Source organism: Hibiscus syriacus, unplaced genomic scaffold (genome assembly GCF_006381635.1).
Source record: "Hibiscus syriacus cultivar Baekdansim isolate YM2019G1 unplaced genomic scaffold, ASM638163v2 tig00113002_pilon, whole genome shotgun sequence".
NCBI classification, from domain to species: Eukaryota; Viridiplantae; Streptophyta; class Magnoliopsida; order Malvales; family Malvaceae; genus Hibiscus; species Hibiscus syriacus.
This window is the reverse complement of record NW_024063435.1, coordinates 1-22509: the sequence shown is the minus strand read 5'-3', so window position 1 is coordinate 22509 and position 22509 is coordinate 1. Positions and strand designations below refer to the sequence as shown.

The window sequence follows — 22509 nt, the reverse complement described above, 5'->3', positions numbered from 1 at the left end:
AGCTTTGGGTCCTAATTTGGATTGTCCAACTCGTTGGAACTCAACTTGGATGATGATGCATACTGCCTTAAGGCAAAGGGAAACATTGCAAACATTTCACGATCGGCTTTTCGAGAGGGGTCATGTCCCAGACATTTATCCGGATTCGAGTTGGGAAACTATAGCCAAAATAACCGATTTGCTTGAGGTTTTTAAAAATGCAACAACTTTTTTATCCGGTGTTTATTACCCTACTAGCCCGTTGGTTCTTAATCAAATATTTTTGTTGGCTACCCGACTAAATGACTTTGAATTTGAAACCGAAGTTTTTCAAGAAATTGGCTTTGCAATGAAGGAAAAACTTTTAAAATATTTTAAGGAGATTCCCCCCATTTTTACTTGTGCCGCCGCTTTAAACCCAACGTTAAATGTTGGTGGGGTTGAAACACTAATTGAACAAATTGCGTTTGCTTTTAATCTAACCGATGATGAACCCAACTTTGTCCAAAACCAAATAAATTATTTTAACAAATGTTTTCGAGACATGTTTGCAATTTATTTAACTAAATACATATCAAGTAGTGTAATACACGATCAAATGAGAATGAATGCGGAATCATCTAGTAGACGTCCAAGTAACATAAATTTGAATCTTTTTAACACTCTTGTAAATTCCCAATCCAAACGATCACGTACTACCACCCCAAGTAGCGAGTTGGGAAATTACATGTCATGCGATTTTCTATCAAAAATGACATTTGAAGAGTTTGAAAGTTTGGATATTTTGGCTTGGTGGAAAGAAAAGGAAGCACAATTTCCGATTCTAGCCGCCATGGCCCGTGATTTACTAACCGTCCAAGCTTCTACGGTAGCTTCGGAATCCGCTTTTTCTGTTAGTGGCAGGGTTATATCACAACGGAGATCAAGACTAAGTCCCGAGTCGGTGGAAGTATGCATTTGTTTAAAGGATTATTTGGATGGAGCGGCTCGTAAGCAACATATCACCACCCTAGAAGATGCAATTGATGCCGATTTGGAAGCAAACTTACACATTGAAGAAGTCGAACTTGGAATATCCCCTCCAAACGAAGAAGGCGAAGATGATGAAGAAGAGATGGCAATGTAGTTTATTTTATAACTTTATTTCAATTATCGTAAACTTTGTTTCAATTATCGAACTTGAAGTTTTTAAGTATTTGAATTTATCGAACTTCGAAGTTTTTAAGTATTTGAATTTATCAAACTTGGAAGTATTTAAGTATTTCAATTATGTTGAGTTAATTAAGTATTTCAATTAAGTATTTGAATTTATCGAACTTGAGGTTTGATGCTTTCTCTTTTATTCTCTCTTGATTCTAGTTGCTTGATGTTTCTTGTCTTTGATCAATGACTTCTAAGCTTGCTTAAATACACCTTGAATCACTTCTGAACGTTAGTGATAATTAATGAAGATAATATAGCCGTTTAAGTGTGAAAACATTTAATAAAAATGCTTAGAGCGTGGGGGAATCGGTACCCTCTCATAGGGAATCGGTTCCCTAAGTGTAAAATTCAAATATTTCGACCGTTGAATAGGGGGAATCGGTTCCCTCCGAGCATTCTGGAAATCTCGGAACCAAACCATTCAGTGAGGAATCGGTACCCCCTTGGAGGGAATCGGTTCCCTATGAGCAATATGGAATATTAAAATCGGTTTTTTTATAACCGGTTTTTTAAAAAAACCGGTTTTTTTAAAACCGAAACCGGTTACACCGGTTAAGATATTCGGCCCTCCAAACCGGTTAGAAACCGAACCGGTTATTTTATAAACCGGTTTTTTTTCTATGGGAAAAAACCGGATCGGATAAAAACCGATCCGGATCGGATAAAAACCGATCCAGATCGGATTGAAATCCGAATTATGTGCAACCCTACTGTCCACTCAATTTAATAGATTTCATTGTTAGGGGTTTGTTATTTTCCGTTTTTTATATTTCGATCCCTTTGATTTGGCCTGAATATTCTTTATCATTCTTTCAAACTTATCCCATGAAATCTTGAGTTCAAATAATTATGTGTACGGTATATGAGTACATTATCAATGATTAAAAAAGATCATGAACATATTTTACTTTGTAATCACCCAGACTACCAAAAAAAAGTCATTTAAATTCATTTTTGATGTGTCCTTGCCAGATCATTGACTGTATACAATAAGTACATCGAACATGTACACCGTTACTCTCTAAATTATCCGATCTATAAACAACCGAACTTTTTCCTTATGGTAATGAGCCAAAGAACTTACATTATCATAGATGAAACATGAAATCCAAAGCATCCAAACAAAAAAAAAAGCAAGGTGGCCGATTAAGATAAAAGAGTAGCAAAATAACGCTCAAGTCTTACTCTCTGGACCTTGCTGAGACGCACTATGATTTTCAAAGGAAATGTTGTGAAATCACAACTCAAACTTGTCCAAAACATACGATTGAATAATTGAACATTAAGGGTAATTACATACCAGTCGTTCACATAAGCTTCCACTGAAAGATATTGTTTCATGCATTAGTCCTCGCGTGAGACCATAACCAGCATGTTGGTCCATGCAGAATCAATGGTGCAACAAGAACTCAAACCTCGCTGAGAGCTGAAAATTGAACATATAATTACAATTCAGTTTTTGACCAAAAACCTCTATTTCGGCTTACTATTCACTATCAACAATAGCATGAACCATGCATGCCTATGAATAGAGTTGCTGGAGTGCATACCTGGATTTATCAGGAATATCATCATCGTCTAAAAGCGTTTCTTTCTGATTCATAACGGCCTTGTGAATAATGTGCTCTGCGACGGACACTCTCTTCTATTGTTGAACTTCCTCCCTTCTCGGCACCGTAAATGCTTTTATGAGCAGCATCCAAGAAGTTTCTGCCAATAGATGTGCTGGACACTGTAGCCTCTCGGGTATCGTTCTCCTCGGCCTTTTTCAACCGCTTCCATCTTTGCTCTTCATGCAACTCAGCATCCTCTAGCATCTCACGAAGCCTGGCAGCTCTCTCCTCTTCAGAAAGTTTAGAGGTGCCACCCCGGCGTCTGTTATCCCGAGTTGCAATGTCTCTATGGTCAGAAGATGGTCCATCTTTCTCTTGATTTTTATCTGCTTCAATCCTTCGTGGAGCTTGAGAAGAATATTTACTGTGCTTAGACTTATCATGGTTCCTTTTAATATCATCACGATCATCATATTTGTATTTCTGCCTGCGGCGATTCTTCTCTCGACTCTCTGCTTCCTTCAATTCATCTTCTGAGTCTGACTCAATTCTGCGATAGTTGCCCTCTTTATCTGACGTCTTGAGATGGTCAGAAGCTGGTCCAACTTTTTCATGATTTTTATCAGCATCAAGACTTCGTGGAGCTTGAGTAGAATATTTATCACGCTTAGATTTGTCATGGTTCCTCTTAACATCATCTTGATCCTCATATCTATATTTCTTCCCGTGGAAACTCCTCTCTCGGCTTTCTGCTTCCTTCAATTCATCTTCTGAGTCTGACTCAGTTCTGCGATAGCAGCCCTCTTTATCTGACCTCTTGCGATGGTGATCTCTATTTCTTTTGTCCTCCTTAGAAATGTGATCTTCAGAATCTGAAAGACGTGATGAATGTTTTTTATGCTTGGAACTACTTTGCCGGTGCTTCTTACGGTGTTCCTTATGATCGGGGGATTTTTCCTTTTTCTTCTTTTCTACAACCTGTTAAACCATTAATCGGAAACAGAAGTCTGATTAGTAATTGCAATGGTTAATCTCATTGAATTATACAATACAAAAAGTAATTGCAACTATTGATGGGTTCCCTACCGCTACTTAATATATAATCATATTCCCTACCCCTACTTAATCTGCTAGAGAAATAGAGTAGATAGATAACATACTGATTTACGAATCATTGCCATTTGGACGGGGTTGTTCTTGATGCGGGCAAGGGCATCTTGCTCGCGCTGGCGAATCATAAGCAAGGGATCCGAATGGAGCTTGCGCCAGGCATCATTGGCCGAGTGAGGCTTGTCCTCGAACAAGGCACCCGGCGCAGAAGACTGGTTGGCTGAGGAATCCGTAGCCTTAGACGAAGGGAGAGCCTCTTCAAGAGCCTTAAAACCTTCACCGCTGCCTCCAGCTGCGGAGCTACTGGCGCCTTTCCCAACCGCAAGCCCAGAATCGTAAAGGAAATCCAACCTCTCCTGCTTCCTGCAGAATTGGATTAAAAAATAATTCAAACTAAAACCCTAACCCTAATTTCGAAAGATAAAACGGGGAAAACCAGGGAAATGGACGCACGGGACAAGGCCGGCTTGTTCCTGGAGAAGACGAAACTCTGAGCGTTCCCTCTCCTCATGAATCTGCTTGCGAAGCTCTTCCAATTTCTTCTGCTCAGCCTCATGCTTTTGTTCCGCTTTCCACACGTTTTCGATGTTCCTCAAACTTCCAGTATGCCATCCTTTCTTGTTCAGAAACTTCAACGCCATTCTGTTTTCAGATTCGGGATGCTAAAATCAGCCAAATCAATTACCCGCTCCTCGAATACGCCTAATTTAAATCTCCTATAATCAGATCCTGTATAAGATTGAAGAAAGTTGAACGTAACCCTAGCAAATAACAACTTGAACAAATGGTGCAATTAACCCTAAAACCATTGAAAATATATTGAAGTGTAGAGCTGAGAGGGAAAAAAACATACCCAATTGAAGCCGTCGAAAGGAGAATTATGGAAACAAATTCGATGAGTAAAGAAATTAGAAGGAATATCAATCGAATTTAAACTTGGACTATCCATCCAACTTGCTCGGGTCAGGCCAATTCATGTTCACCAGGCCCAACTCCTACACATATTTTAACAATAAAATAATTATTTTTTATTAAATTTAATCACATAATTAAATAGTGTTACATGAAAACAATTACAACTATAATTAAAATAATCCAAATAACTTTAATATGATAAAATATTTTTAAACAAGCTTCTAAATAAAACAAATATAAATAGAGCGGTACAATATTAGAAATACTCTGGGTGCACATTAACAGGGTTTTGTGTTGTTTTTTTGTCCCTTATTAGAAAGGTTTTGTTGAAGGATAGCTCAATTTGGGTTGCTTGGATTCATTCTTACATTATCAAGAACAATTCCTTTTGGAACCTCTCTTGTCCTCAACATTGTAGTTGGACTTGGAGATCATTGTTGCATCTTAGGGGCAAGGCGGGTTCCGTGCAAGGGTTATTGACTCTTCCGTCGTTATCGATGATATGTAGGGAGAATCGGAATAAGAAGTAAAAGGTTCCTTGGGAGCGTTTGATCTGGCATCTGGGACATATCTCTAAAACTCATTGCTTGGATGGCCGTGTTGAATAGGTTGCCTACTAGAAGTAGACTTATTTCCTTTGGCCTTGACATTGAAGGTGGTTGTGGTCTATGTGCGAATAATGAGGAAACTAGAGATCATTTGTTCTTTGAATGCGAGATGTCTCGCTTGGTTTAGCAGGATATCCTTGACCTTTGCCAGGTTAATAGGGCGGTTATGAGCTGGGAGGGTGAACTCCGATGGGCTTGTAGGAATTTGAAGGGTAAGTCGTTTCGAGCTTGGGTGCTGAAGTTGGCTTGGAACTATCATATAGCAATGATATGGAAGGCGAGGAACCAAAGGCTCTTTCCTGGGAAAGTTATTACTATTCCTGAAGTGGTTGGACGGACCAAACTCGTCATACAGTACCAAAACTCACCCCATCCCATTGACTGCACAATATACTACGCTTTCCTTCCATGGGCTCTCAATGTTGCCAAGTAATTCGGCATCATCGGAGCCGGTTTTTACGCATGTATGTGCCGTGAATTACATATTTTACAATGCTCACATGGGCTTTTGAGTCCTCAGGTTTTGTCGTCGGTATCCCCGGTTTGCCGTTACATGAGCCTCGAGACATTTAGTCGCTCATCCATGCCGCTAGCTTATATCCATCTTATTTGGAGTTAGTGTTGAATCAGTTCTCTAATGCAGACAAAGCCGGTTTCATTCTTGTAACTACCTTCTACAAGTGGAAAGTTAGTTTACTTTTAACTACGTATAATATGGTTTCTAACCAAGTTCAAGTGGTTAAAATCTCGAGTTACTTGAAGTTCAAGTCTAAAAGGTTGGCTTAAACTTGAGCTGTTTTCAATTTTGGACATTGGAAGTTAATTAGAGATAAAAAAAATGGATTTATTTAAGGTAGAGTTGGAGTTTATTATTTGTTGTTGTACGTAATATAGTAGGAATTATGGGGCCTCAAGGTTCACACCTGCAGCAGAGTATCTTGGGGAGTGTAAGTTGAATCACTTGCGCTGGATTAACTTGTAAAAGGAAATTTAAAATATAGACGGAAGTGATGGAGATGATGAGAACTTGTGTTGTAGGAAGTGGCATGCAATTTTCAAGTTTAGCGTAAGCAAATATGTAAGCAATTAATTGACTGTTTTAGTCTTTTTCGTTGGTTCCAACTGATTTACACACACAGGCGGTGTCGGAAGTGATGAATCCCCCATTGTTGACAATCCCATCCCAGAACCACCAAGCCACGGTTGGTAAGCTGGTCCAAGATGTTTGGAAGGTCGAGTTTAGAGTTAAGGTCGACCAGGATGGGATTGTGAGCCGATATGAGATAGAGGGATGCACTAGACTAGTCAGTAGTCGCAGCACAAATGAAAGGTATTGCACGGAAATGGACGGAATTATAAAGATGTTAAACAAAATTCTAACTTTTTCGTTAAAAACATATCTTTCCCAATCACTTGAAATTTTAAAAAATTTCAAAAAAAAAAATTGTTATATATTGCATGGCCAAAATAGGACCAAGCAAATATCATATAAATGGACCACACGGTATTGCTGTTTGGTGTAAAGGTTGGACACATGATTTCTTTATCCGATTCCAATTTCGTGGGATTGAAGATCACCCCACTGGGGACTATTCAAAAGTATTGTCTAAAATAATCAATGCAGTTCCAGAAATATCTTTTAGGGTGAGCACACATATGATAACAACATAAAATTTTTAAATGAGATAGGTACAAATAAAATTCTAGGGTGGGTATCATTCGTAAAATAAGTAAATAATCGAAGACAACCCAAATTTCAAGATGGACACAAAAAATTTCAAGTGGACACAATCAATAAAATAAGTAACTAATCGAAGAAAATTCGGATTTCAGCTCATCCTCACTAAGGTGCGGCTCCGCCACGGTATATAATATACCAATACATCATGCTTAATAAACGTAAACCATTTTTAAAAATAATATCATAATTTAAGAATTAACCATAGAATTTAGGGTAAACTACTATGTTACTCATTTGATTATCGGGTGTGTTCTATTTCAGTCATCAAACTAAAAGATCTTGTAAATTTAGTCACCAATGTTATACTTTAGTTTCAATTTAACCATTAACCATTAAATTGATAACGGAGTCAATTTTTAATTGGTATAATTATGCATTTAGCCCCTCTCTCTTTTGAAGGCTCCTAGATCTTCATTCTTCTAACATGTCCTTTTTTCCTAATTAATTTTTGTGTGCAGTTTGGTGATAGGTTTTGTGATGGATATGGATTCTGTTTAAAGAGATAGTTTGATATTATAGCGTTGGACATCAATTAGGGTTTTGATTTAGGTCTGTAAGATCCATGAGGTTTTGGGTGATAGGTTTAAAATATTATATAATAGTACAAAGAACTTTCAAAATAGAAATAAATTAAAGGACCAAATTGATTTTTGAAGTTTTAAAATATTGTAGTAATTTTATGTTTATTTTAACTTTTATGCTTTTTGAACTTTTATAATTATAACATTTTAGATTAGGATCAAATTAATGGGCATTATCAACGTGAAGGGTAAACTAGTAAGTGTAGAGATCTAAATTGATAGAATTTATGAACATAAAGACTAGATTTATTAAATTATTTAAAATTAAAAATAATTATATAGGATATGTAAGTGTTAAGACTAAATGTTTGATTATTTTAATTAAAAAATGACTTCGGTTTTCAATTTAATGGTCAATGATCAAATTGAAACTAAAGTGGAAGGTTAGTGACTAAATTTACAATATTTTTAGTTTGATAACTAAAATAGAACACACCTAATAATTTAGTGACTAATAAGATAATTAGCCAAAAACTTTACAAATCACTCATTACATGGCGAGGTTAATTAATATTGGCAAAACGGTAATTTTTGCCTATGTAATAGATGTATTTTATCATTTTCACATTATCTTATTTTTGTATTAATTTAGAGTTTATAATTTAAGATTTTAAGTTAGAAGAATGATATAGAATGATACAATTAAATAATTTTGAGAGTTAAATTGATACAAAAATATAATAGAGACGAAAATTATAAATTAGATCTCCTCCAAAAATAATGGTGAACCTAATGCAATTAATATTCAACCGACTACATTAATTTTCGGTACTATATGTATTGATTATTCATTGTTTCCTTTATAAATATCTTATTCCAATATCATTGAATATCATGAGGAGGGAAATGGAGAATAAAGCTACTAACAGAGTCCATGTATTGGCCATTCCTTACCCAAGCCAAGGCCATATTAACCCAATGCTCCAATTCTCCAAGCGCTTATCCTCCAAAGGACTCAAAGCAACCTTTGTCACCACCATCTTCATCTCCCAAACCATGAAACCCGAGTTAATCGGCTCCGAGATCGATTTCGACACTATATCGGATGGCTGCGATGAAGGTGGATTCTCGGAAGCCAAGAGCGTGGGCGATTACCTCGTACGGTTGCGAGATGCCGGGTCAAGAACGTTAACCGAACTCGTCGTAAAATACAGAAACTCACCCCATCCCATCGACTGCATAATCTATGACGCTTTCCTTCCATGGGCTCTCGATGTTGCCAAGCAGTTTGGCATCGTCGGGGCTGCTTTTTTCACGCAGGCATGTGCCGTGGATTACATATATTACTATGCTCACCATGGGCTTTTGAGTCTTCCGGTTTCGTCATCTGCGGTGCCGATCACCATCCCCGGTTTGCCGTTGCTTGAGCTTCGAGACATGCCATCGTTCATCTACGTCGCTGGCTCGTATCCGTCTTATTTTGAGATGGTGTTGAGTCAGTTCTCTAATGCAGACCAAGCTGATTTCATTCTAGTCAACACCTTCTACAAGTTAGAACAAGAGGTTAGTTAATTTAATCACATTAAGTATATGGTAAGAAGGTTTAATCAAACCGAGCCGAAAAAAGTTGAACTCAAGTTCAAATTCGAGGCGTAAAGCTCTGCTCGAACTCAACTGAGTTTCAGTTTTAATGTTCGAGCTCACTTAAGGCCAAACCGATGATGACGTTTTATTTTCTATGAACTGGCATTGTACTTCTCAGGCTTGTCGTAAGCAAATATGTAAGCAATATTAATAGTTGCAAAGTCTGGTTGATTTACCTTGATCCATCTGGTTGAACAGGTTGTTGACTCGATGTCGAAAGTGATGACTCCGTCACTGTTAACGATCGGACCGACAATCCCCTCCATGTATTTAGATCAAAGACTCAGAAACGACAACGATTATGACCTTAATCTGTTCAAACTAGACTCCACCAGTACTCATTGGCTGACCTCCAAGAAACCAAGATCAGTCGTTTACGTCTCGTTTGGCAGCATGGCCAACCTATCCATTGACCAAATGGAAGAATTGTCAAGGGGTTTAAAGCAAACGGGGTTTGATTTCTTGTGGGTGGTTCGATTATCGGAGATGGCCAAAGTCCCGGACTGGTTTGCCGAAGAAATGGGTGATAAAGCCTTGATAGCTAACTGGATTCCCCAAACCAAAGTGCTTGCACACGAGGCCGTGGGGTGCTTTTTCACGCATTGTGGGTGGAACTCGACGATCGAAGCTCTGTGTTTGGGTGTGCCGATGGTGGCAATGCCACAATGGACAGACCAAACCACAGATGCTAAGCTGGTTGAGGACGTATGGAAGGTTGGGGTTCGAGTTGCGGTCGGAGAGGATGGTATTGTGAGCCGAGATGAAATTGAGGGTTGCATTAGACAGGTTATGGAAGGGGAGAAAGGGAAAGCAATGAAAGAAATGCTCAGAAATGGAAGGAATTGGCGGTTGAAGCAGTGTCTGAAGGTGGAAGTTCAGACAAGAACATTGATGTATTTGTTTCTACAATACTGGCACAATGTAAATAGGGTTAGTACTCTTAAAATGGTAGATCAGGAACTTCATTCATTCGATATAAGCGATCATAAAATGGTAATTCCGGAACTTTGTTCATTCGACTTATGCAATCATCGTTTCCGATACTCGTAGTTTTTTGAACAGAAAAGAGGGATGCCCTGTCTACAACAATAAAAATCATTAAGCCTTCAGTGTTCATTCTAAAATTGCATTTCCAACACAAAATTTGCCTATACCAAATGCTGCAATTCTTTAAGAGCTTACCTTCAAAGCCTAATCACAGGCAGTTCAAACATAAGCTTGTCAACACAAATAATTTGAAGATGAAAGCTCTAATATCAACATCGACGATTAACACCACTACACCATCGCCAGTTTCTCCGATACTTGGCCAAGCCTTAGCAAACAAATAACAAATTGCTCTGATCTTCCACCGGTGTTTGGAAACAACCCTCTCAACTCGGTTTTTTATTCACAATATCATAACAATCTTATTAAGTGACTTAATGTCTTATCATATTAGATCAACAGATGATTGATTAACTCGAATAATTTTTCTATAAGAAATTTTATGGACATACTATTAACTTAAACTAGATTTCATCACACCTCAATACAAGTGAAAGATAATATTTTATATAATCTTTTAAGTAAACTATTTGATAAATATATTATAATAAATTAATTGTTTAAATGAAAAAAAAAGTTTTAATAATTTTAAATTGAACTAGTGATTAGTTGATACTAAATTTGATCACGAGTTTAAATAATTTTATAGATATCATGCATGCATATAAGATTTACAATGACAATGATAAATTAAGCATATAATTAGGAAATTTCCTATAATCATTGAAACAAAACTAGCAACTTAAGATCACATAAACACCATACAAGAAAAGATTAAAAATTTAATCAAGAAACTCAAAAAATAGATACAAATAAATCTGATCGCATATGCAAACGAAACTCAAAAGTAGATCAAACTATTGAAAGACCACCGACAAACCTAAATCAAACTCGAGCGACTTGAAAAGCTATCCATGAACGTAAATCGGGTATCAAAATCCAATCCGAGATCCAAAGCAAAGAAGATCAACAAGATATCATATAAGCATCATCTTAATCAGTTGTGACGATGTCAAATCAATCATTGGAAAAAGATAAACTAAAAATCGGCCAAAGAACCGAAAAACATATCAAAAAACATAAGAAAACGTGTCATAAAAACAGATGAAAACGTTTGATACAGACAGACTTACCGAAAATAAAAAATAAAAGAAAATAAAATAAAGATACGATATAAAAAGAAAAATACAATAAAAAATATTAACGGTCGACAATCAATAATAAAATTAATGTTGTCACTGATAAAAAAGACAAAAAAAAAATATACAAACTAGGCTTTTTTGTTATTACAAGATATTTAAACTGCATTAGTACGAGATTAGGGAGGAGAGTTAGGCAATAAGTAAATGGTCAATTCAATATCAATATTTTTAAAAGATTAAGGGGTTGTTTGTTTACTTCAGAATGATTAAGCGTCGAATGATTTAAATATTGAATGATTCAGAGGCTCTGAATAGTTTGGCTTTGAATGTGACATGTTGTTTGATAACTGGCTCTGAATGATTCAGAACGTACTTCTTTGCTGAATCATTCAACACTGTTTTGCTGAATCAGTCAGTACTGAATCATTCAAAGGTACAAAACAAACGCGTTCAGCATTCAGCGCTGAATGATTCTATTAAGAGACAAACAAAGAGCCCCTAACTATTTAAAATAAAGATTAACTTGGTTAAACAAGATATAATTATAAAGATAATGAAGTTGTCTCGTGCTATATATATTGAGGGAAAGAGCTGAGTATCTGATATGAATAAGAAAATGTTAGGGGAACCCAGGTCCTGGTATTGCCTTTCCCAACTCAAGGCCACATCAACCCGATGCTACAATTCGTAAAACGCCTGGCTTCCAAAAGGACTCCAAATCTCACTCGTTACCTTCTGTGGCAACATACCCATGGAAATCAAAGCCAACGGTTCCGTTAAGCTCGAGCCCGTATTCGACGACCTCGGAGCCGATAGCGTTATGGAGAAAAGCATCGACGATTACCTCGGCCGCCTCGAAGCCGTTGTCACCTTGAGATTACCACAAATCATGGCTAGACTCGGCATGTCAAAGTCTGAGAACGCAGCGAGTTGCCTCGTTTACGACTCGGTCTTACCATGGGCGCTGGATATAGCTAAGCAGCAAGGCGTTTATGGAGCTGAATTCTTCACTTTTTCTTGTGCTGTCAGTAGTATCTACTACAATCTCCACCAAGGGTTGCTTAAGGTTCCCATTGTTGAGGCTTGTCTGTCCATGGCGGGCTTGCCTTTGCTTCGTCCTCACGACTTTCCATCTTTAGTTTCTGACATAAAAGCTTATCCGACATTAACGGACCTTTTCACTAATCAATTCTCCAGCTTCAAGAAAGCCGACTGGGTTTTCTTTAATACGTTCACAAGCTTGGAAAATGAGGTAATCTGTACTTACTGATCACTTTATAATCTAATGGGTTTAATTGCACTAGAGCTTATTAAGTTTAGTCGAACAGGTTGTAAAGTGAATGGCGTACCAGAGGCCGATCAAGACAACCGGACCCACGGTTCCATCCAAGTACCTAGACTACAGAGTTGATGACGATAACGTTACGGCATTCACTTATTCAAGCCCGAGTTAGACATTTGTGCCAACTGGTTGAACTCTAAGCAAACCGGCTCAGTCTTTTATGTATCATTCGGAAGCTTGGCGGCCCCAGGAGGGGATCAAATGGAGGAGTTAGCAATGGGTTAAAGAGAAGCGGAAGAAACTTATTATGGGTCGTCAGAGTATCTGAACAGAGAAAGATTCCGGCCAACTTCATGGAAGAAACTTCAGAGAAGGGGCTTGTAGTTTCATGGAGCCCTCAACTGGAAGTGCTGAGTCATAAATCTGTGGGGTGCTTTATGAGTCACTGCGGTTGGAACTCGACGATGGAAGCATTGAGCTTGGGGGTGCCTATGGTGGCGCTGCCGCAATGGTCGGATCAAATGACGAATGCTAAATTCATTGTGGGATGTACGGCGAGTGGGGATCAGAGTCGAGGTTGATGGAAAAGGAATCATCGGCAAAGAAGAGATAGAGAGATGTATAAGGGAAGTCATGGAAGGAGATTCAAGTGAAGAACTAAAGAAGAATGCAATGATTTGGAAGAAATTAGCAACACAGGCTATCAGTGAAGATGGAAGCTCCGACAACAACATAATTGAGTTTACAGCTCAACTTACATGCAAACCCCATGCTTAGCTTTGCAATAACTATATTTTTAATCAATTTCGTGTATACTCGATTAATAGGACTTCTTAGGGTTGAATTGTTGATTCGAGTATATAATGAAATGTTATAGCTTTGCATTATTGGCTCTTGAAGTATAATTTAATTAAAGGGATCATATTGTGATAATCCAAGGACTTGGGATTAATAATTCCATTGGAAAGATGATTATGCAAGCTGTTGTACACAAAAAAGAAAGGGACCAAAAAAAAGAAGAGACAGGGAGGGGGAGTTCATCATTTTCTTTCAATGACAACGTGGTTTTGTACTCTGCTGGAAAGTATTACTACATCATACATTCTTTAAGATGAAGCTTCCAAAATTCGAGCTTGAACTCGAACTTGAAATCTTTGTCCGGTTTCAGAGTTAATGATCCTTCCCCTTATTTCCTGCAAAGATAAGAATGCATTAGAACTCAGAACTCGGAAGAGTAGGAGCAATGGAGGTCTTCAACAGACTCTGATTTATGTTTCTTGGATAAATCCAAGTCTACCACCATCGCCTTAAACCCGAGTCCAAGCAACATAGATTATAATAGTATTTGAAAGGGAAATTTTGAGTTCATGATATGTCATGGTACTCCAAATAACATTTCATTCATATGTAACAAGTACAAACTACCGGTGAACGAAAACTTCGGTGATCAGAGCATACCAAGGAAGCTTGAAAGTGTCTTTCCACCACCCTTGTTTCGTGCAACCCGAAACTATTTTGTCTAATCGTACGATGATTTCCGAAAATGTCGGTCTTACAAGAGGTTCTGGATCCCAGCATTCTTCAATAAGCCTGTTCATATATGGTAATAGGAGTAAAGCTTAGAATATTTGTAAGCATGTAGTATTTATTATACAAGATAACTGCACTTTTTCCTGGTTAGACGAGAGACTATCTATTAGCTCCTAGACTTACTCTCTTAATTCCGGAGGATAACTTTTCGATTTGGTCTTGAGTGGCGGTCTCTGTTGTTCGAAACGCATCAATTTCACTTCCTCTTCGACAGGCTTAGATCGAAAAGGCACTCCCCCTTCAGTCATCTGAATTCATATAGGAACATATAAGAAAAGCAGTCAATACCCTGGAAAATCCCGGTATTCACAAGGAATGGAACTCTTTGGGATACCATGTACCTCATATAGCATAACACCGAAAGAATATGCATCGACACTTCGATCAAATATCATATTTTTCCGAATTTCTGGTGCCATATATATATCTACAATAAAAAAAAAACAACAACTCGTTAGTAGTTCAACTGTTAGCTGGAAGACTACATGTATTGTACTTGTAATGAATGTACCGAAAATCCAGAAGGAAGATTTCTTATCACATACTCGGTGGATCGAGTTGTTCGTCTGGACGTGCTAATTTCACCTTGTCGGCGGATAATTTTGACAATCTCAACAAACCAAATCCGGCTATCTTCAACTGACCACCACTATCCAGCAAAATATTTCTGGCACCTTAAAATTTCAAATATTAAAGGACAGTTCATCACCTTAAAATTCTGCAGGCATTTTGTTAACTTCTGTAGTGGTTCCCTTACTTTGGCTGTAAACTGCAGTGGATGATAGGGTCTGGTTTAAATTCATGAAGGTAATTCATTCCCCTGGCAATGTCGAAGGCAAATCTTAAAACTTTTGACGGCGATAAACGCCCTTTCTTTCGAAGCTTGCTTCCCAAGTCACCCTGAAATGAAGATCATCATCACCTTAGTGATGTTAAAATGGACAGATCAACATAGCAAAAACACATGCTTACATTCAGATGATACTCTGAAACAATCATCATGGGAATGTTCTGCGTAACAGCTCCGACAAATTGAATCACATTCGGATGTCGAACCTTTTCTAGTAAAGTTAGCTCATACTTGAAAGCATTTCTGTTAAGAGAAGAGATACAAATATAGTTATGCATTAGGCTCCGCAACAAATTGGGGCTAAAAGAAAACAAGACAAGTTCATACATGCTCTCGGGGTCGGAATAGCTGTCCTTATCTAATATCTTGACTGAAACTCTGGTGCCATTCCATTTTGCCACTTGATATGATCCCTGCCAATTGTAATAAGCCAGAGTAACCTGTAATCGACTCTAACGTTAAGAAACGCCGGGACGATATGCAGAATACTATCTGCAAACCGACCGACTGGTCTTTCGGATCGGACCATACCTTTGTTATACTGTCGGACTTCCGAATTTGAAGCTCTGATGGATTAAGCTCGTACTCCGGCACCTCTTGAGGGTTAGCAACTGTCATTGGCGTCTTCCTGGTTTCTAATATCAAGACAGATATGTAAATAACAATCTTCATACATGCATAATTACATAAATCATTTAATCACAAACAAAAATGATACATCATGGAAGAAATGAAGAAAATGTAATATCTTACAGGAACTTTGGCTCCTCGGGCCTTCAAAATTCATACACTTCTACATTGCCATAGTATTTAGCATCAGCAGCTGCCTGGTAAATTTTATCAGATATATATATAGAGAGAGAGAGGGTAAAATAAAAAAATATATAACTGAAATGAACATTATTAAACGAGAAATATACCGTACTACCCCAACGATCACGGGCATCGATATTAACTTTCCTTTAAGAAGAAGCTTGACAACGTCAACGTGACCTTCACAAGCAGCGATATGCAAAGCAGTACGTCCATCAAGATCGATACTGTTAACATCAATCCCTTCGTTCAACAAATCCTCAACCCCTTTAACATCTCCTCCGCAGGCCATGAACAGCAGCTGCATGGTCGAGTCGAGGTTGAGCGGCACCGTCGTCTCATCCCCGAAGCTTTTCCTCCGAACGGGGTCCAACGACGATTGCCGGCCGAAGCTGAACCGTCGGTTGTTCCTCCACGGTTCAAGCGACGACTGCCGTGTGAACTGACGGCTCAAGGTCCGTTTAAACGAATCCGTCGAGAATTGGCGGGAGATCCCCCGTTTTAGCTGCGACGCTAAGCTGTCCATCTTCATCTTCATCTTCTTTTTCTAGTTTCTAGAGAATGGTGAAAAGGGTTCTTCTTTTTTATTCCGGTTAAGATCGAGAGCCACAAAGGGAGAGAAAGAATTAAGCTTGGGGGGCTCTCGATAATGGAAACAAGGGAAGGAAAAATGATGTTACGGTGATGGTGAGCGAATGGAGGAGGAGATGGTAAGCGAAAGAAGATGACTTTAGATCCGAAGGAAGCGCATGGAAATAATGGAGAAAGAGAAAAAGGAGGAACAATGGACAACAAAGCTTTGGCTTTTATCTATACTCTGTCTTTCGTTCATGTTTCAACTGAAAACCACCGAAAATGGCGTTCGTTAACATAAAAGGGTTAATACTCGGTTTAGCCCCTACGTTATACTATTTCCCATTTTAGTACCTTTGTTTTGTCTATTTCAATACTTGAACTATCCTTCTATCCGAGTTGATTCTCAAGTATCAACTAATACTGTGAAAAACTATTGAGTATGAAATTTGATTGAGTCCATTCAAGTTAATGACATTTTTATAGAATTAAAATTAGGAATAATTATAGTTTGAGTTAGATTAAGCTTTTAGTTAGAATGGGCTCGAATAGTATACTCTTTCACTCGACACTTATTTGATATGTATTTTGATAGTATCCGTTTTGAATTCGACTTTTTTTTTAATTTTTTTATAAAATAGAAGGTTAAAAATATACAGAGATGAACATTATAATAATTATTCTTAAATATAAAAAATATAATAGTATCTTCAATAAAAAAAAATCATCTTAAATTCAAATCTAATTTAATTTAAACCTAACCTAAAAGAAAAACTAATAAATTAGATCTAATCAAAACTTATTACATTTGAATAATTTGATAAAATTTAATCAAGACTACTTAGTTAGACTCCAACTCTTAGAAAAGTCTAATAAATAAATTAATTGTATTTTTTTTTGAACATCAACTTTTGTATCAACTTTTGTATGCTTTAGCTAACGTTTCTTTCATTGCTTTAATTGATTTGGCTTCATATAGGAGGAAACGGTGGTTAATGATTGATATAAAATATTGTATTTGATATATTTAAATTTATAATCTTTCTTTTTACTTAATCATTGGTATTCGATATGTTGATCGATTAACTAGATCGAGTTTTGTAGATATCTATTATGGGGATCATCTTCCCAACCCAGTTTGCTACATGCACAAACGTCAAGATTCAAACTCTTGACCGTACTTATTTGAATTAAATTTATAATTTAGATAAATGTAGGCCACATGTGAAGTGGAAAAAGTAGAAATGGAGGAATCAATAATTGAATTGCAAAAAAACTCCATGAATGTCGGTCTCATGGGGATTGGTATATCCCCACAAACCACGTTTAAGCTAACATGTGGAATTCTTATCCCCTTTTCTTTCATCTTCAGCCCATCCCTTTTATTTATTGTTGCTATCATTGAGTTGTAAATTGTTTGAATATTTCAAAGTGCATTATTTTATTTCAAAAATGAAGATTTAAACTTTATATTTTATTTTTTTATAAGATAATTGACTGCTTATACATATACTTCTAGTATTCTTTGTTTATTATCGAGTAACTTCCATGACCAACTTGCAGTAGCTTTAGCCTGTAGCTCCATGATTCTCTTCATCCTATATTCTCATATCTGACTGCTTATACATTAGCGTTGGATTTAGGGTAATGCCGCTGGAATTGCCCAAATTCATGTAGGTTACTCATCATTTTCATTAAAATCTGGCTTCCATGTATTGCATGCAAAAACTTGATAGCATGATAACATCAAGTTGCATGAATCAATCAACTTCGATAGTAAAAGAATTGTTATTAATTTTTGAGATTTCGGGTTCGAGCATCATAAATGTCAATAGTATGAGTATTCAATGTCAAATAATCTCCCCACCATTGGCTCTTTCCCTCGGCTTGGGTTCGGACGATTCCATGCTAGTTGGCCTGGCCCTTCCAAGCTCGGTCAGCTTCTCATTTACAACTGTGGTTTCTGAAAGTCTCTAAACATCACCATGCTCCTCTACAAGCTTCACCCCTGATCTAAGTCCTTTCAAAAAGGTCTTAAGCGTACCTCATTCACTCGTTACTCCCTTGCATATTATTAGCTCCTTGAGCTCATTCACTTAATTTTCAAACTCTTCACCTAAGCTTCACGGGCATTACTCTCTTGAACCGTCTTTAACTCATTAACAACTCGTGGTATAAGTATTCAATGTCAAGTGGTTGAGAGTTTATCTTTGAACAAATATTATCTTATACTTATTCGAAGAATTTTCAAGTTATTGGAATCATAGATTATTTTATTCAACCACAACAGAAAACATGGTAATTATCAAATACAATCCATAAGCACAATTAACGAAATACGATTACTCAAGACATTTCCTTATTTATGTTAACATTTAATAAGAAACACAACTAATTTACACAGATTACCTCTGAATAGTTGTTCGGTATGGTTGCATCAATCCTGGGAAATTACAACTAACTGTTTCCCGACATTGCGACCGTGAAGAGGCCGATGAGAGCTGCGGAGCGCTCTCAAGGCCTTCTGCTATGTCTTCGACATACGTTATCTTCCCTTCTTTGATGTAAGGTATAATCATTTCTAGATACTTTGGATAAAGATGATAGAAATCGCCGACGAGAACCCTTGCATCCTAACCCGTTTCGGCACGGTATACATCAGGTTGTGCACCGCATCTGCTCATTGTTGTACTGCGAGATCATTCCACACGCAGCAATACGACCATGGACCCTAATGTTTGCCAGCACTGCATCGAGCATCTTCCCCCCCACGTTTTCAAAGTAAATATCGATGCCTTCTGGAAAGCACCTGGCAAAATCATACAGAATTAGCGGAATTGCTGATTATTGGATGAAGATTGGTTAGCCTAGTTTTTCAAAATTATACTAAAATATTACTGACCTTTTTAAAGCAGCATCCAAGTCTGGTTCTTCCTTGTAGTTGAAGGCCGCATCAAACCCGAACTTATTTTTCAGCAAATCAATCTTCGATACAGAAGTTATCACAATATTTAGAGAAAAAAGGGTGGAAAAAGAAGGAAGAAATGACGAAACCAAAAACTCACTTTCTCTTTGCTTCCAGCACTTCCAACAACATAGCAGCCTAAGAGTTTTGCGAATTGCCCGACAAGTTGACCGACTGCTCCAGATGCAGCCGATACATAGACATACTCCCCTTTCTTAGGGGAGCAAACCTCGTAAAAACCAGCATAAGCGGTCATACCAGCCATGCCTATAATGACAGATTGAAGAGCAATTAGTTGAGCATAAGGCTAATGCCAGTGGCTACGACAATATTGCTCCGGCTTTTCGTTTTTCTTTAACATTGTGAATTTGTGACACACGAACAACTTATAAAAACGAATATACCCGTGTCACACACATAACCCATATCCGATACAAACTCGAGTTCAAGTAACAAACGACAATACATTCAATAAGTGCCTGCCTAGTAAGTGGCATTCCTTTCTGCATAGTTTGATGTTATCTTCACAAATTAGAAATGAACTTACCAAGAAGTCCGGTGTAGTAGGTAAGAGGCACCTCTGTGCTGAATTTTGAACAAACTACCGGGCGCTGTTATGAGAGTATACTCTTCCCAACCAGTCCCCCAAATGAGATCGCCCTTTTTGTACTCCGAATGAGTCGAATCCACAACTTTAGCCACTCCATAACCCGATATAGGCTGTGCAATGTCACATTTGAAGGTAAAGTAAATGTTAGTATCAGAAACCTCATTCCATTTGGATCAGGAGCATGTGAGAGACCTCAGTTTTTAAGTACTGATGTTATAGGTTTAGTGCTAAACAGCTGTGATTCACCCATGGATTGAACTATGATTTATTCTCCAGAAACACTGAACATTCAAGTACCTTATATCTAAGCATTGTTCTTGAGTCTTGAACATCTAATTCACTGTTGTTGCAGTTCTAATCTATCATCCATGATTCCAGTTATGACTTATTCACAGTCAATGAACTTAATCTGAAAGAACCCACATCCCAAAAATCATAATCCGAAATTTCCATTTGAGCACGACTTATTTCAAAGTGAATGAACATTTTAACGAACATATTATCTACAGCTCTATACATTAACTTAATTTAGCCAGCAAGCTCCTAATCGACTCAAGAATTCCCAGAAAAGTCAACATCAAAACATGTATGCAATGATTACTACTAAAAAAAAAAAGAAACAGATCAAAATATTTTTTAAAAAAATGAGAAAAGGGGAGTTTTTTTTAAGTTGCGATCATCTAACTCACCGAGTCAATCTGGAAGGCGCAGCATACGAACCATCGAGCTTCTTCATACGATTCCTCATGTAAGGATCACAAGACAAGTAGAGATTCTTGACTAAAATCGCGTTTTAATATCCTCCGGGTACTTTCAATTGGATGCTGGTTCCTTTATCTCCATGTCTGATTCTTTGGGCAAACCAGCACTCACCTGGTTCTTGAGAAGCACCTGCTTGTTGGTCACCGGTTCTTCAGTAGCCATTGCTGTTGCTTGAAACAAAAGCATCAAGGTTCAAGAGCTAAGAGATTCAATGTGGAAAAGCTTGCACATACAAGGCGATCTTATAGCCAGGAAGGGAAGGAAGAATACAATAAAGTTGAAGATATTTTATAGGACAGCTTCTAGGATTTTATCACGTGAAATTATCATAATTAAAACATGTCTTATAAATATATATTCATAATTAAAACATGTCTTATAAATATATATTCATAATTAAAACAGGAAAAAAAAGTTGAGGGATTATTTTTCAAATAAGAAAACAATGATGCTGGTTCTTTTAACCGAGATGACCAAAATAATGACCAATGTCCCTCGCAACCCATCATCATGTAATGGTAGTGCTATACAAAATTAAATTGTTAGGAGACAACGATATGGACAATAATAAAATTGTCTTCGATTATGTTTGACGTGCCGTTTGATATAGATGCGAAGAATATCTCAAGGAGGAACAATATTTTATATTTTTTTCTTATTCTTTGTAGCAGAAAACTGATGAAATAATTCAATATAACGAGAATGATGAATATGACGATCGAAATCAATATTCGTTAACAAATATCATTCGACATATTTAAAACTAAATTAGAGCATACATGATTTTGCAATTTAAGAAATTTTCATTGCGGAGAAACTACAACTTGTTTGTCCACATTGCGACCATTGAACAGTCCAACTAAGCAGAGGGGCCGTTCTCCAAGCCGTCAACAATGTCTTCCACATACTTTATCTTCCCTTCTCTTATGCAGGGTAACATAAAGTCCAAGAGTATTTCGGATAGTAATAGAATACCGCGAACCCTTCAATTCGAACCTCTCTTGTAAACGATAGACATCAGGTTGTGTATCCCTTCCGGTTGAGGTCGATTGTACTGCTAGATCATCCCGCAAACAGCAATGCGACCATGGACTTCATGTTGAGAAGCACTGCGTCTATTTGCCCACGACGTTTTCGAAAGGTATTGATATCATCAACAACAAAACAACAATCTAAAGCCGTTCAACTTGAACTGAAAATTATCTAAATCAAAATTTGAACTGAATTAAAACTCATTTGACAGACACTTGTTCTTTACGTTGTCAAAACTGCATTAAGATCAGGCTCCTCGTTGTAATTGAAAGCATCATCAAACCCAAACCTGTTCTTCAACAATTCAACCTTGTGTTGAGTTCCAGCATACCAACGACATAGTTGTATACACCCATTTTGTTCGGAATCTCTTTTTATTATACCATATTATCTATTATTTTATATAGTATATTATATAGTGTATATATTATATATATTATTTTATATTATATATTATATAGTCTATATATATACTATATATTATAATATTATGTATATAATTATTATGTTATATATTATTATTTTTATTTACTAATACTGTTTTTTAGGTCCAAGTCCAGAGAGTCCAA

General features: G+C 37.2%; 2 protein-coding genes and 3 pseudogenes across 6 annotated transcripts; 2 read left to right on the top strand and 3 right to left on the bottom strand.

The window, feature by feature from the left end:
- Window positions 1-2432: 2432 nt before the first annotated feature.
- On the bottom strand, window positions 2433-4817 carry LOC120185199 (pre-mRNA-splicing factor CWC25 homolog). 5 transcript variants are annotated; one of them, XM_039189488.1, is made up of 5 exons: window positions 4699-4817; window positions 4299-4606; window positions 3896-4208; window positions 2733-3713; window positions 2433-2608 (listed from the first exon to the last, which is right to left on the bottom strand). In XM_039189488.1, exons 2-4 carry the CDS (start codon window positions 4484-4486, stop codon window positions 2754-2756), a joined length of 1461 nt encoding a protein of 486 aa, XP_039045419.1. In that variant the 5' UTR covers window positions 4487-4606; window positions 4699-4817; the 3' UTR covers window positions 2433-2608; window positions 2733-2753. The 5 variants fall into 5 exon arrangements, with proteins under 5 accessions (XP_039045419.1, XP_039045422.1, XP_039045418.1 ...); XM_039189491.1 differs by having other exon boundaries at window positions 2433-3245; window positions 3483-3713; XM_039189487.1 differs by having other exon boundaries at window positions 2433-3713.
- A 3696-nt stretch (window positions 4818-8513) lies between these two features.
- Window positions 8514-10288, top strand: LOC120185193 (UDP-glycosyltransferase 74F2-like). Its single transcript, XM_039189483.1, is given in 3 exon segments — window positions 8514-9193; window positions 9473-10091; window positions 10094-10288. Coding segments are annotated over 3 exon segments (1398 nt in total). The 5' UTR covers window positions 8514-8524; the 3' UTR covers window positions 10204-10288.
- A 1785-nt stretch (window positions 10289-12073) lies between these two features.
- LOC120185197 lies at window positions 12074-13522 on the top strand (annotated as a pseudogene).
- Window positions 13523-13669: 147 nt separating this feature from the next.
- LOC120185194 lies at window positions 13670-16775 on the bottom strand (annotated as a pseudogene).
- Window positions 16776-18890: 2115 nt separating this feature from the next.
- Window positions 18891-21169, bottom strand: LOC120185196 (annotated as a pseudogene).
- Between the last annotated feature and the right edge of the window lie 1340 nt (window positions 21170-22509).

Excerpts from the sequence above, each read along its gene's own strand:
- LOC120185199 (XM_039189487.1), bottom strand. The coding sequence starts at position 4,486 with ATGGCGTTGAAGTTTCTGAACAAGAAAGGATGGCATACTGGAAGTTTG. Across the intron at positions 4,209-4,298 it reads GAACAAGCCGGCCTTGTCCC|GAAGCAGGAGAGGTTGGATT; the intron begins GTGCGTCCATTT and ends CCAATTCTGCAG. Across the intron at positions 3,714-3,895 it reads TGGCAATGATTCGTAAATCA|GTTGTAGAAAAGAAGAAAAA; the intron begins GTATGTTATCTA and ends ATGGTTTAACAG.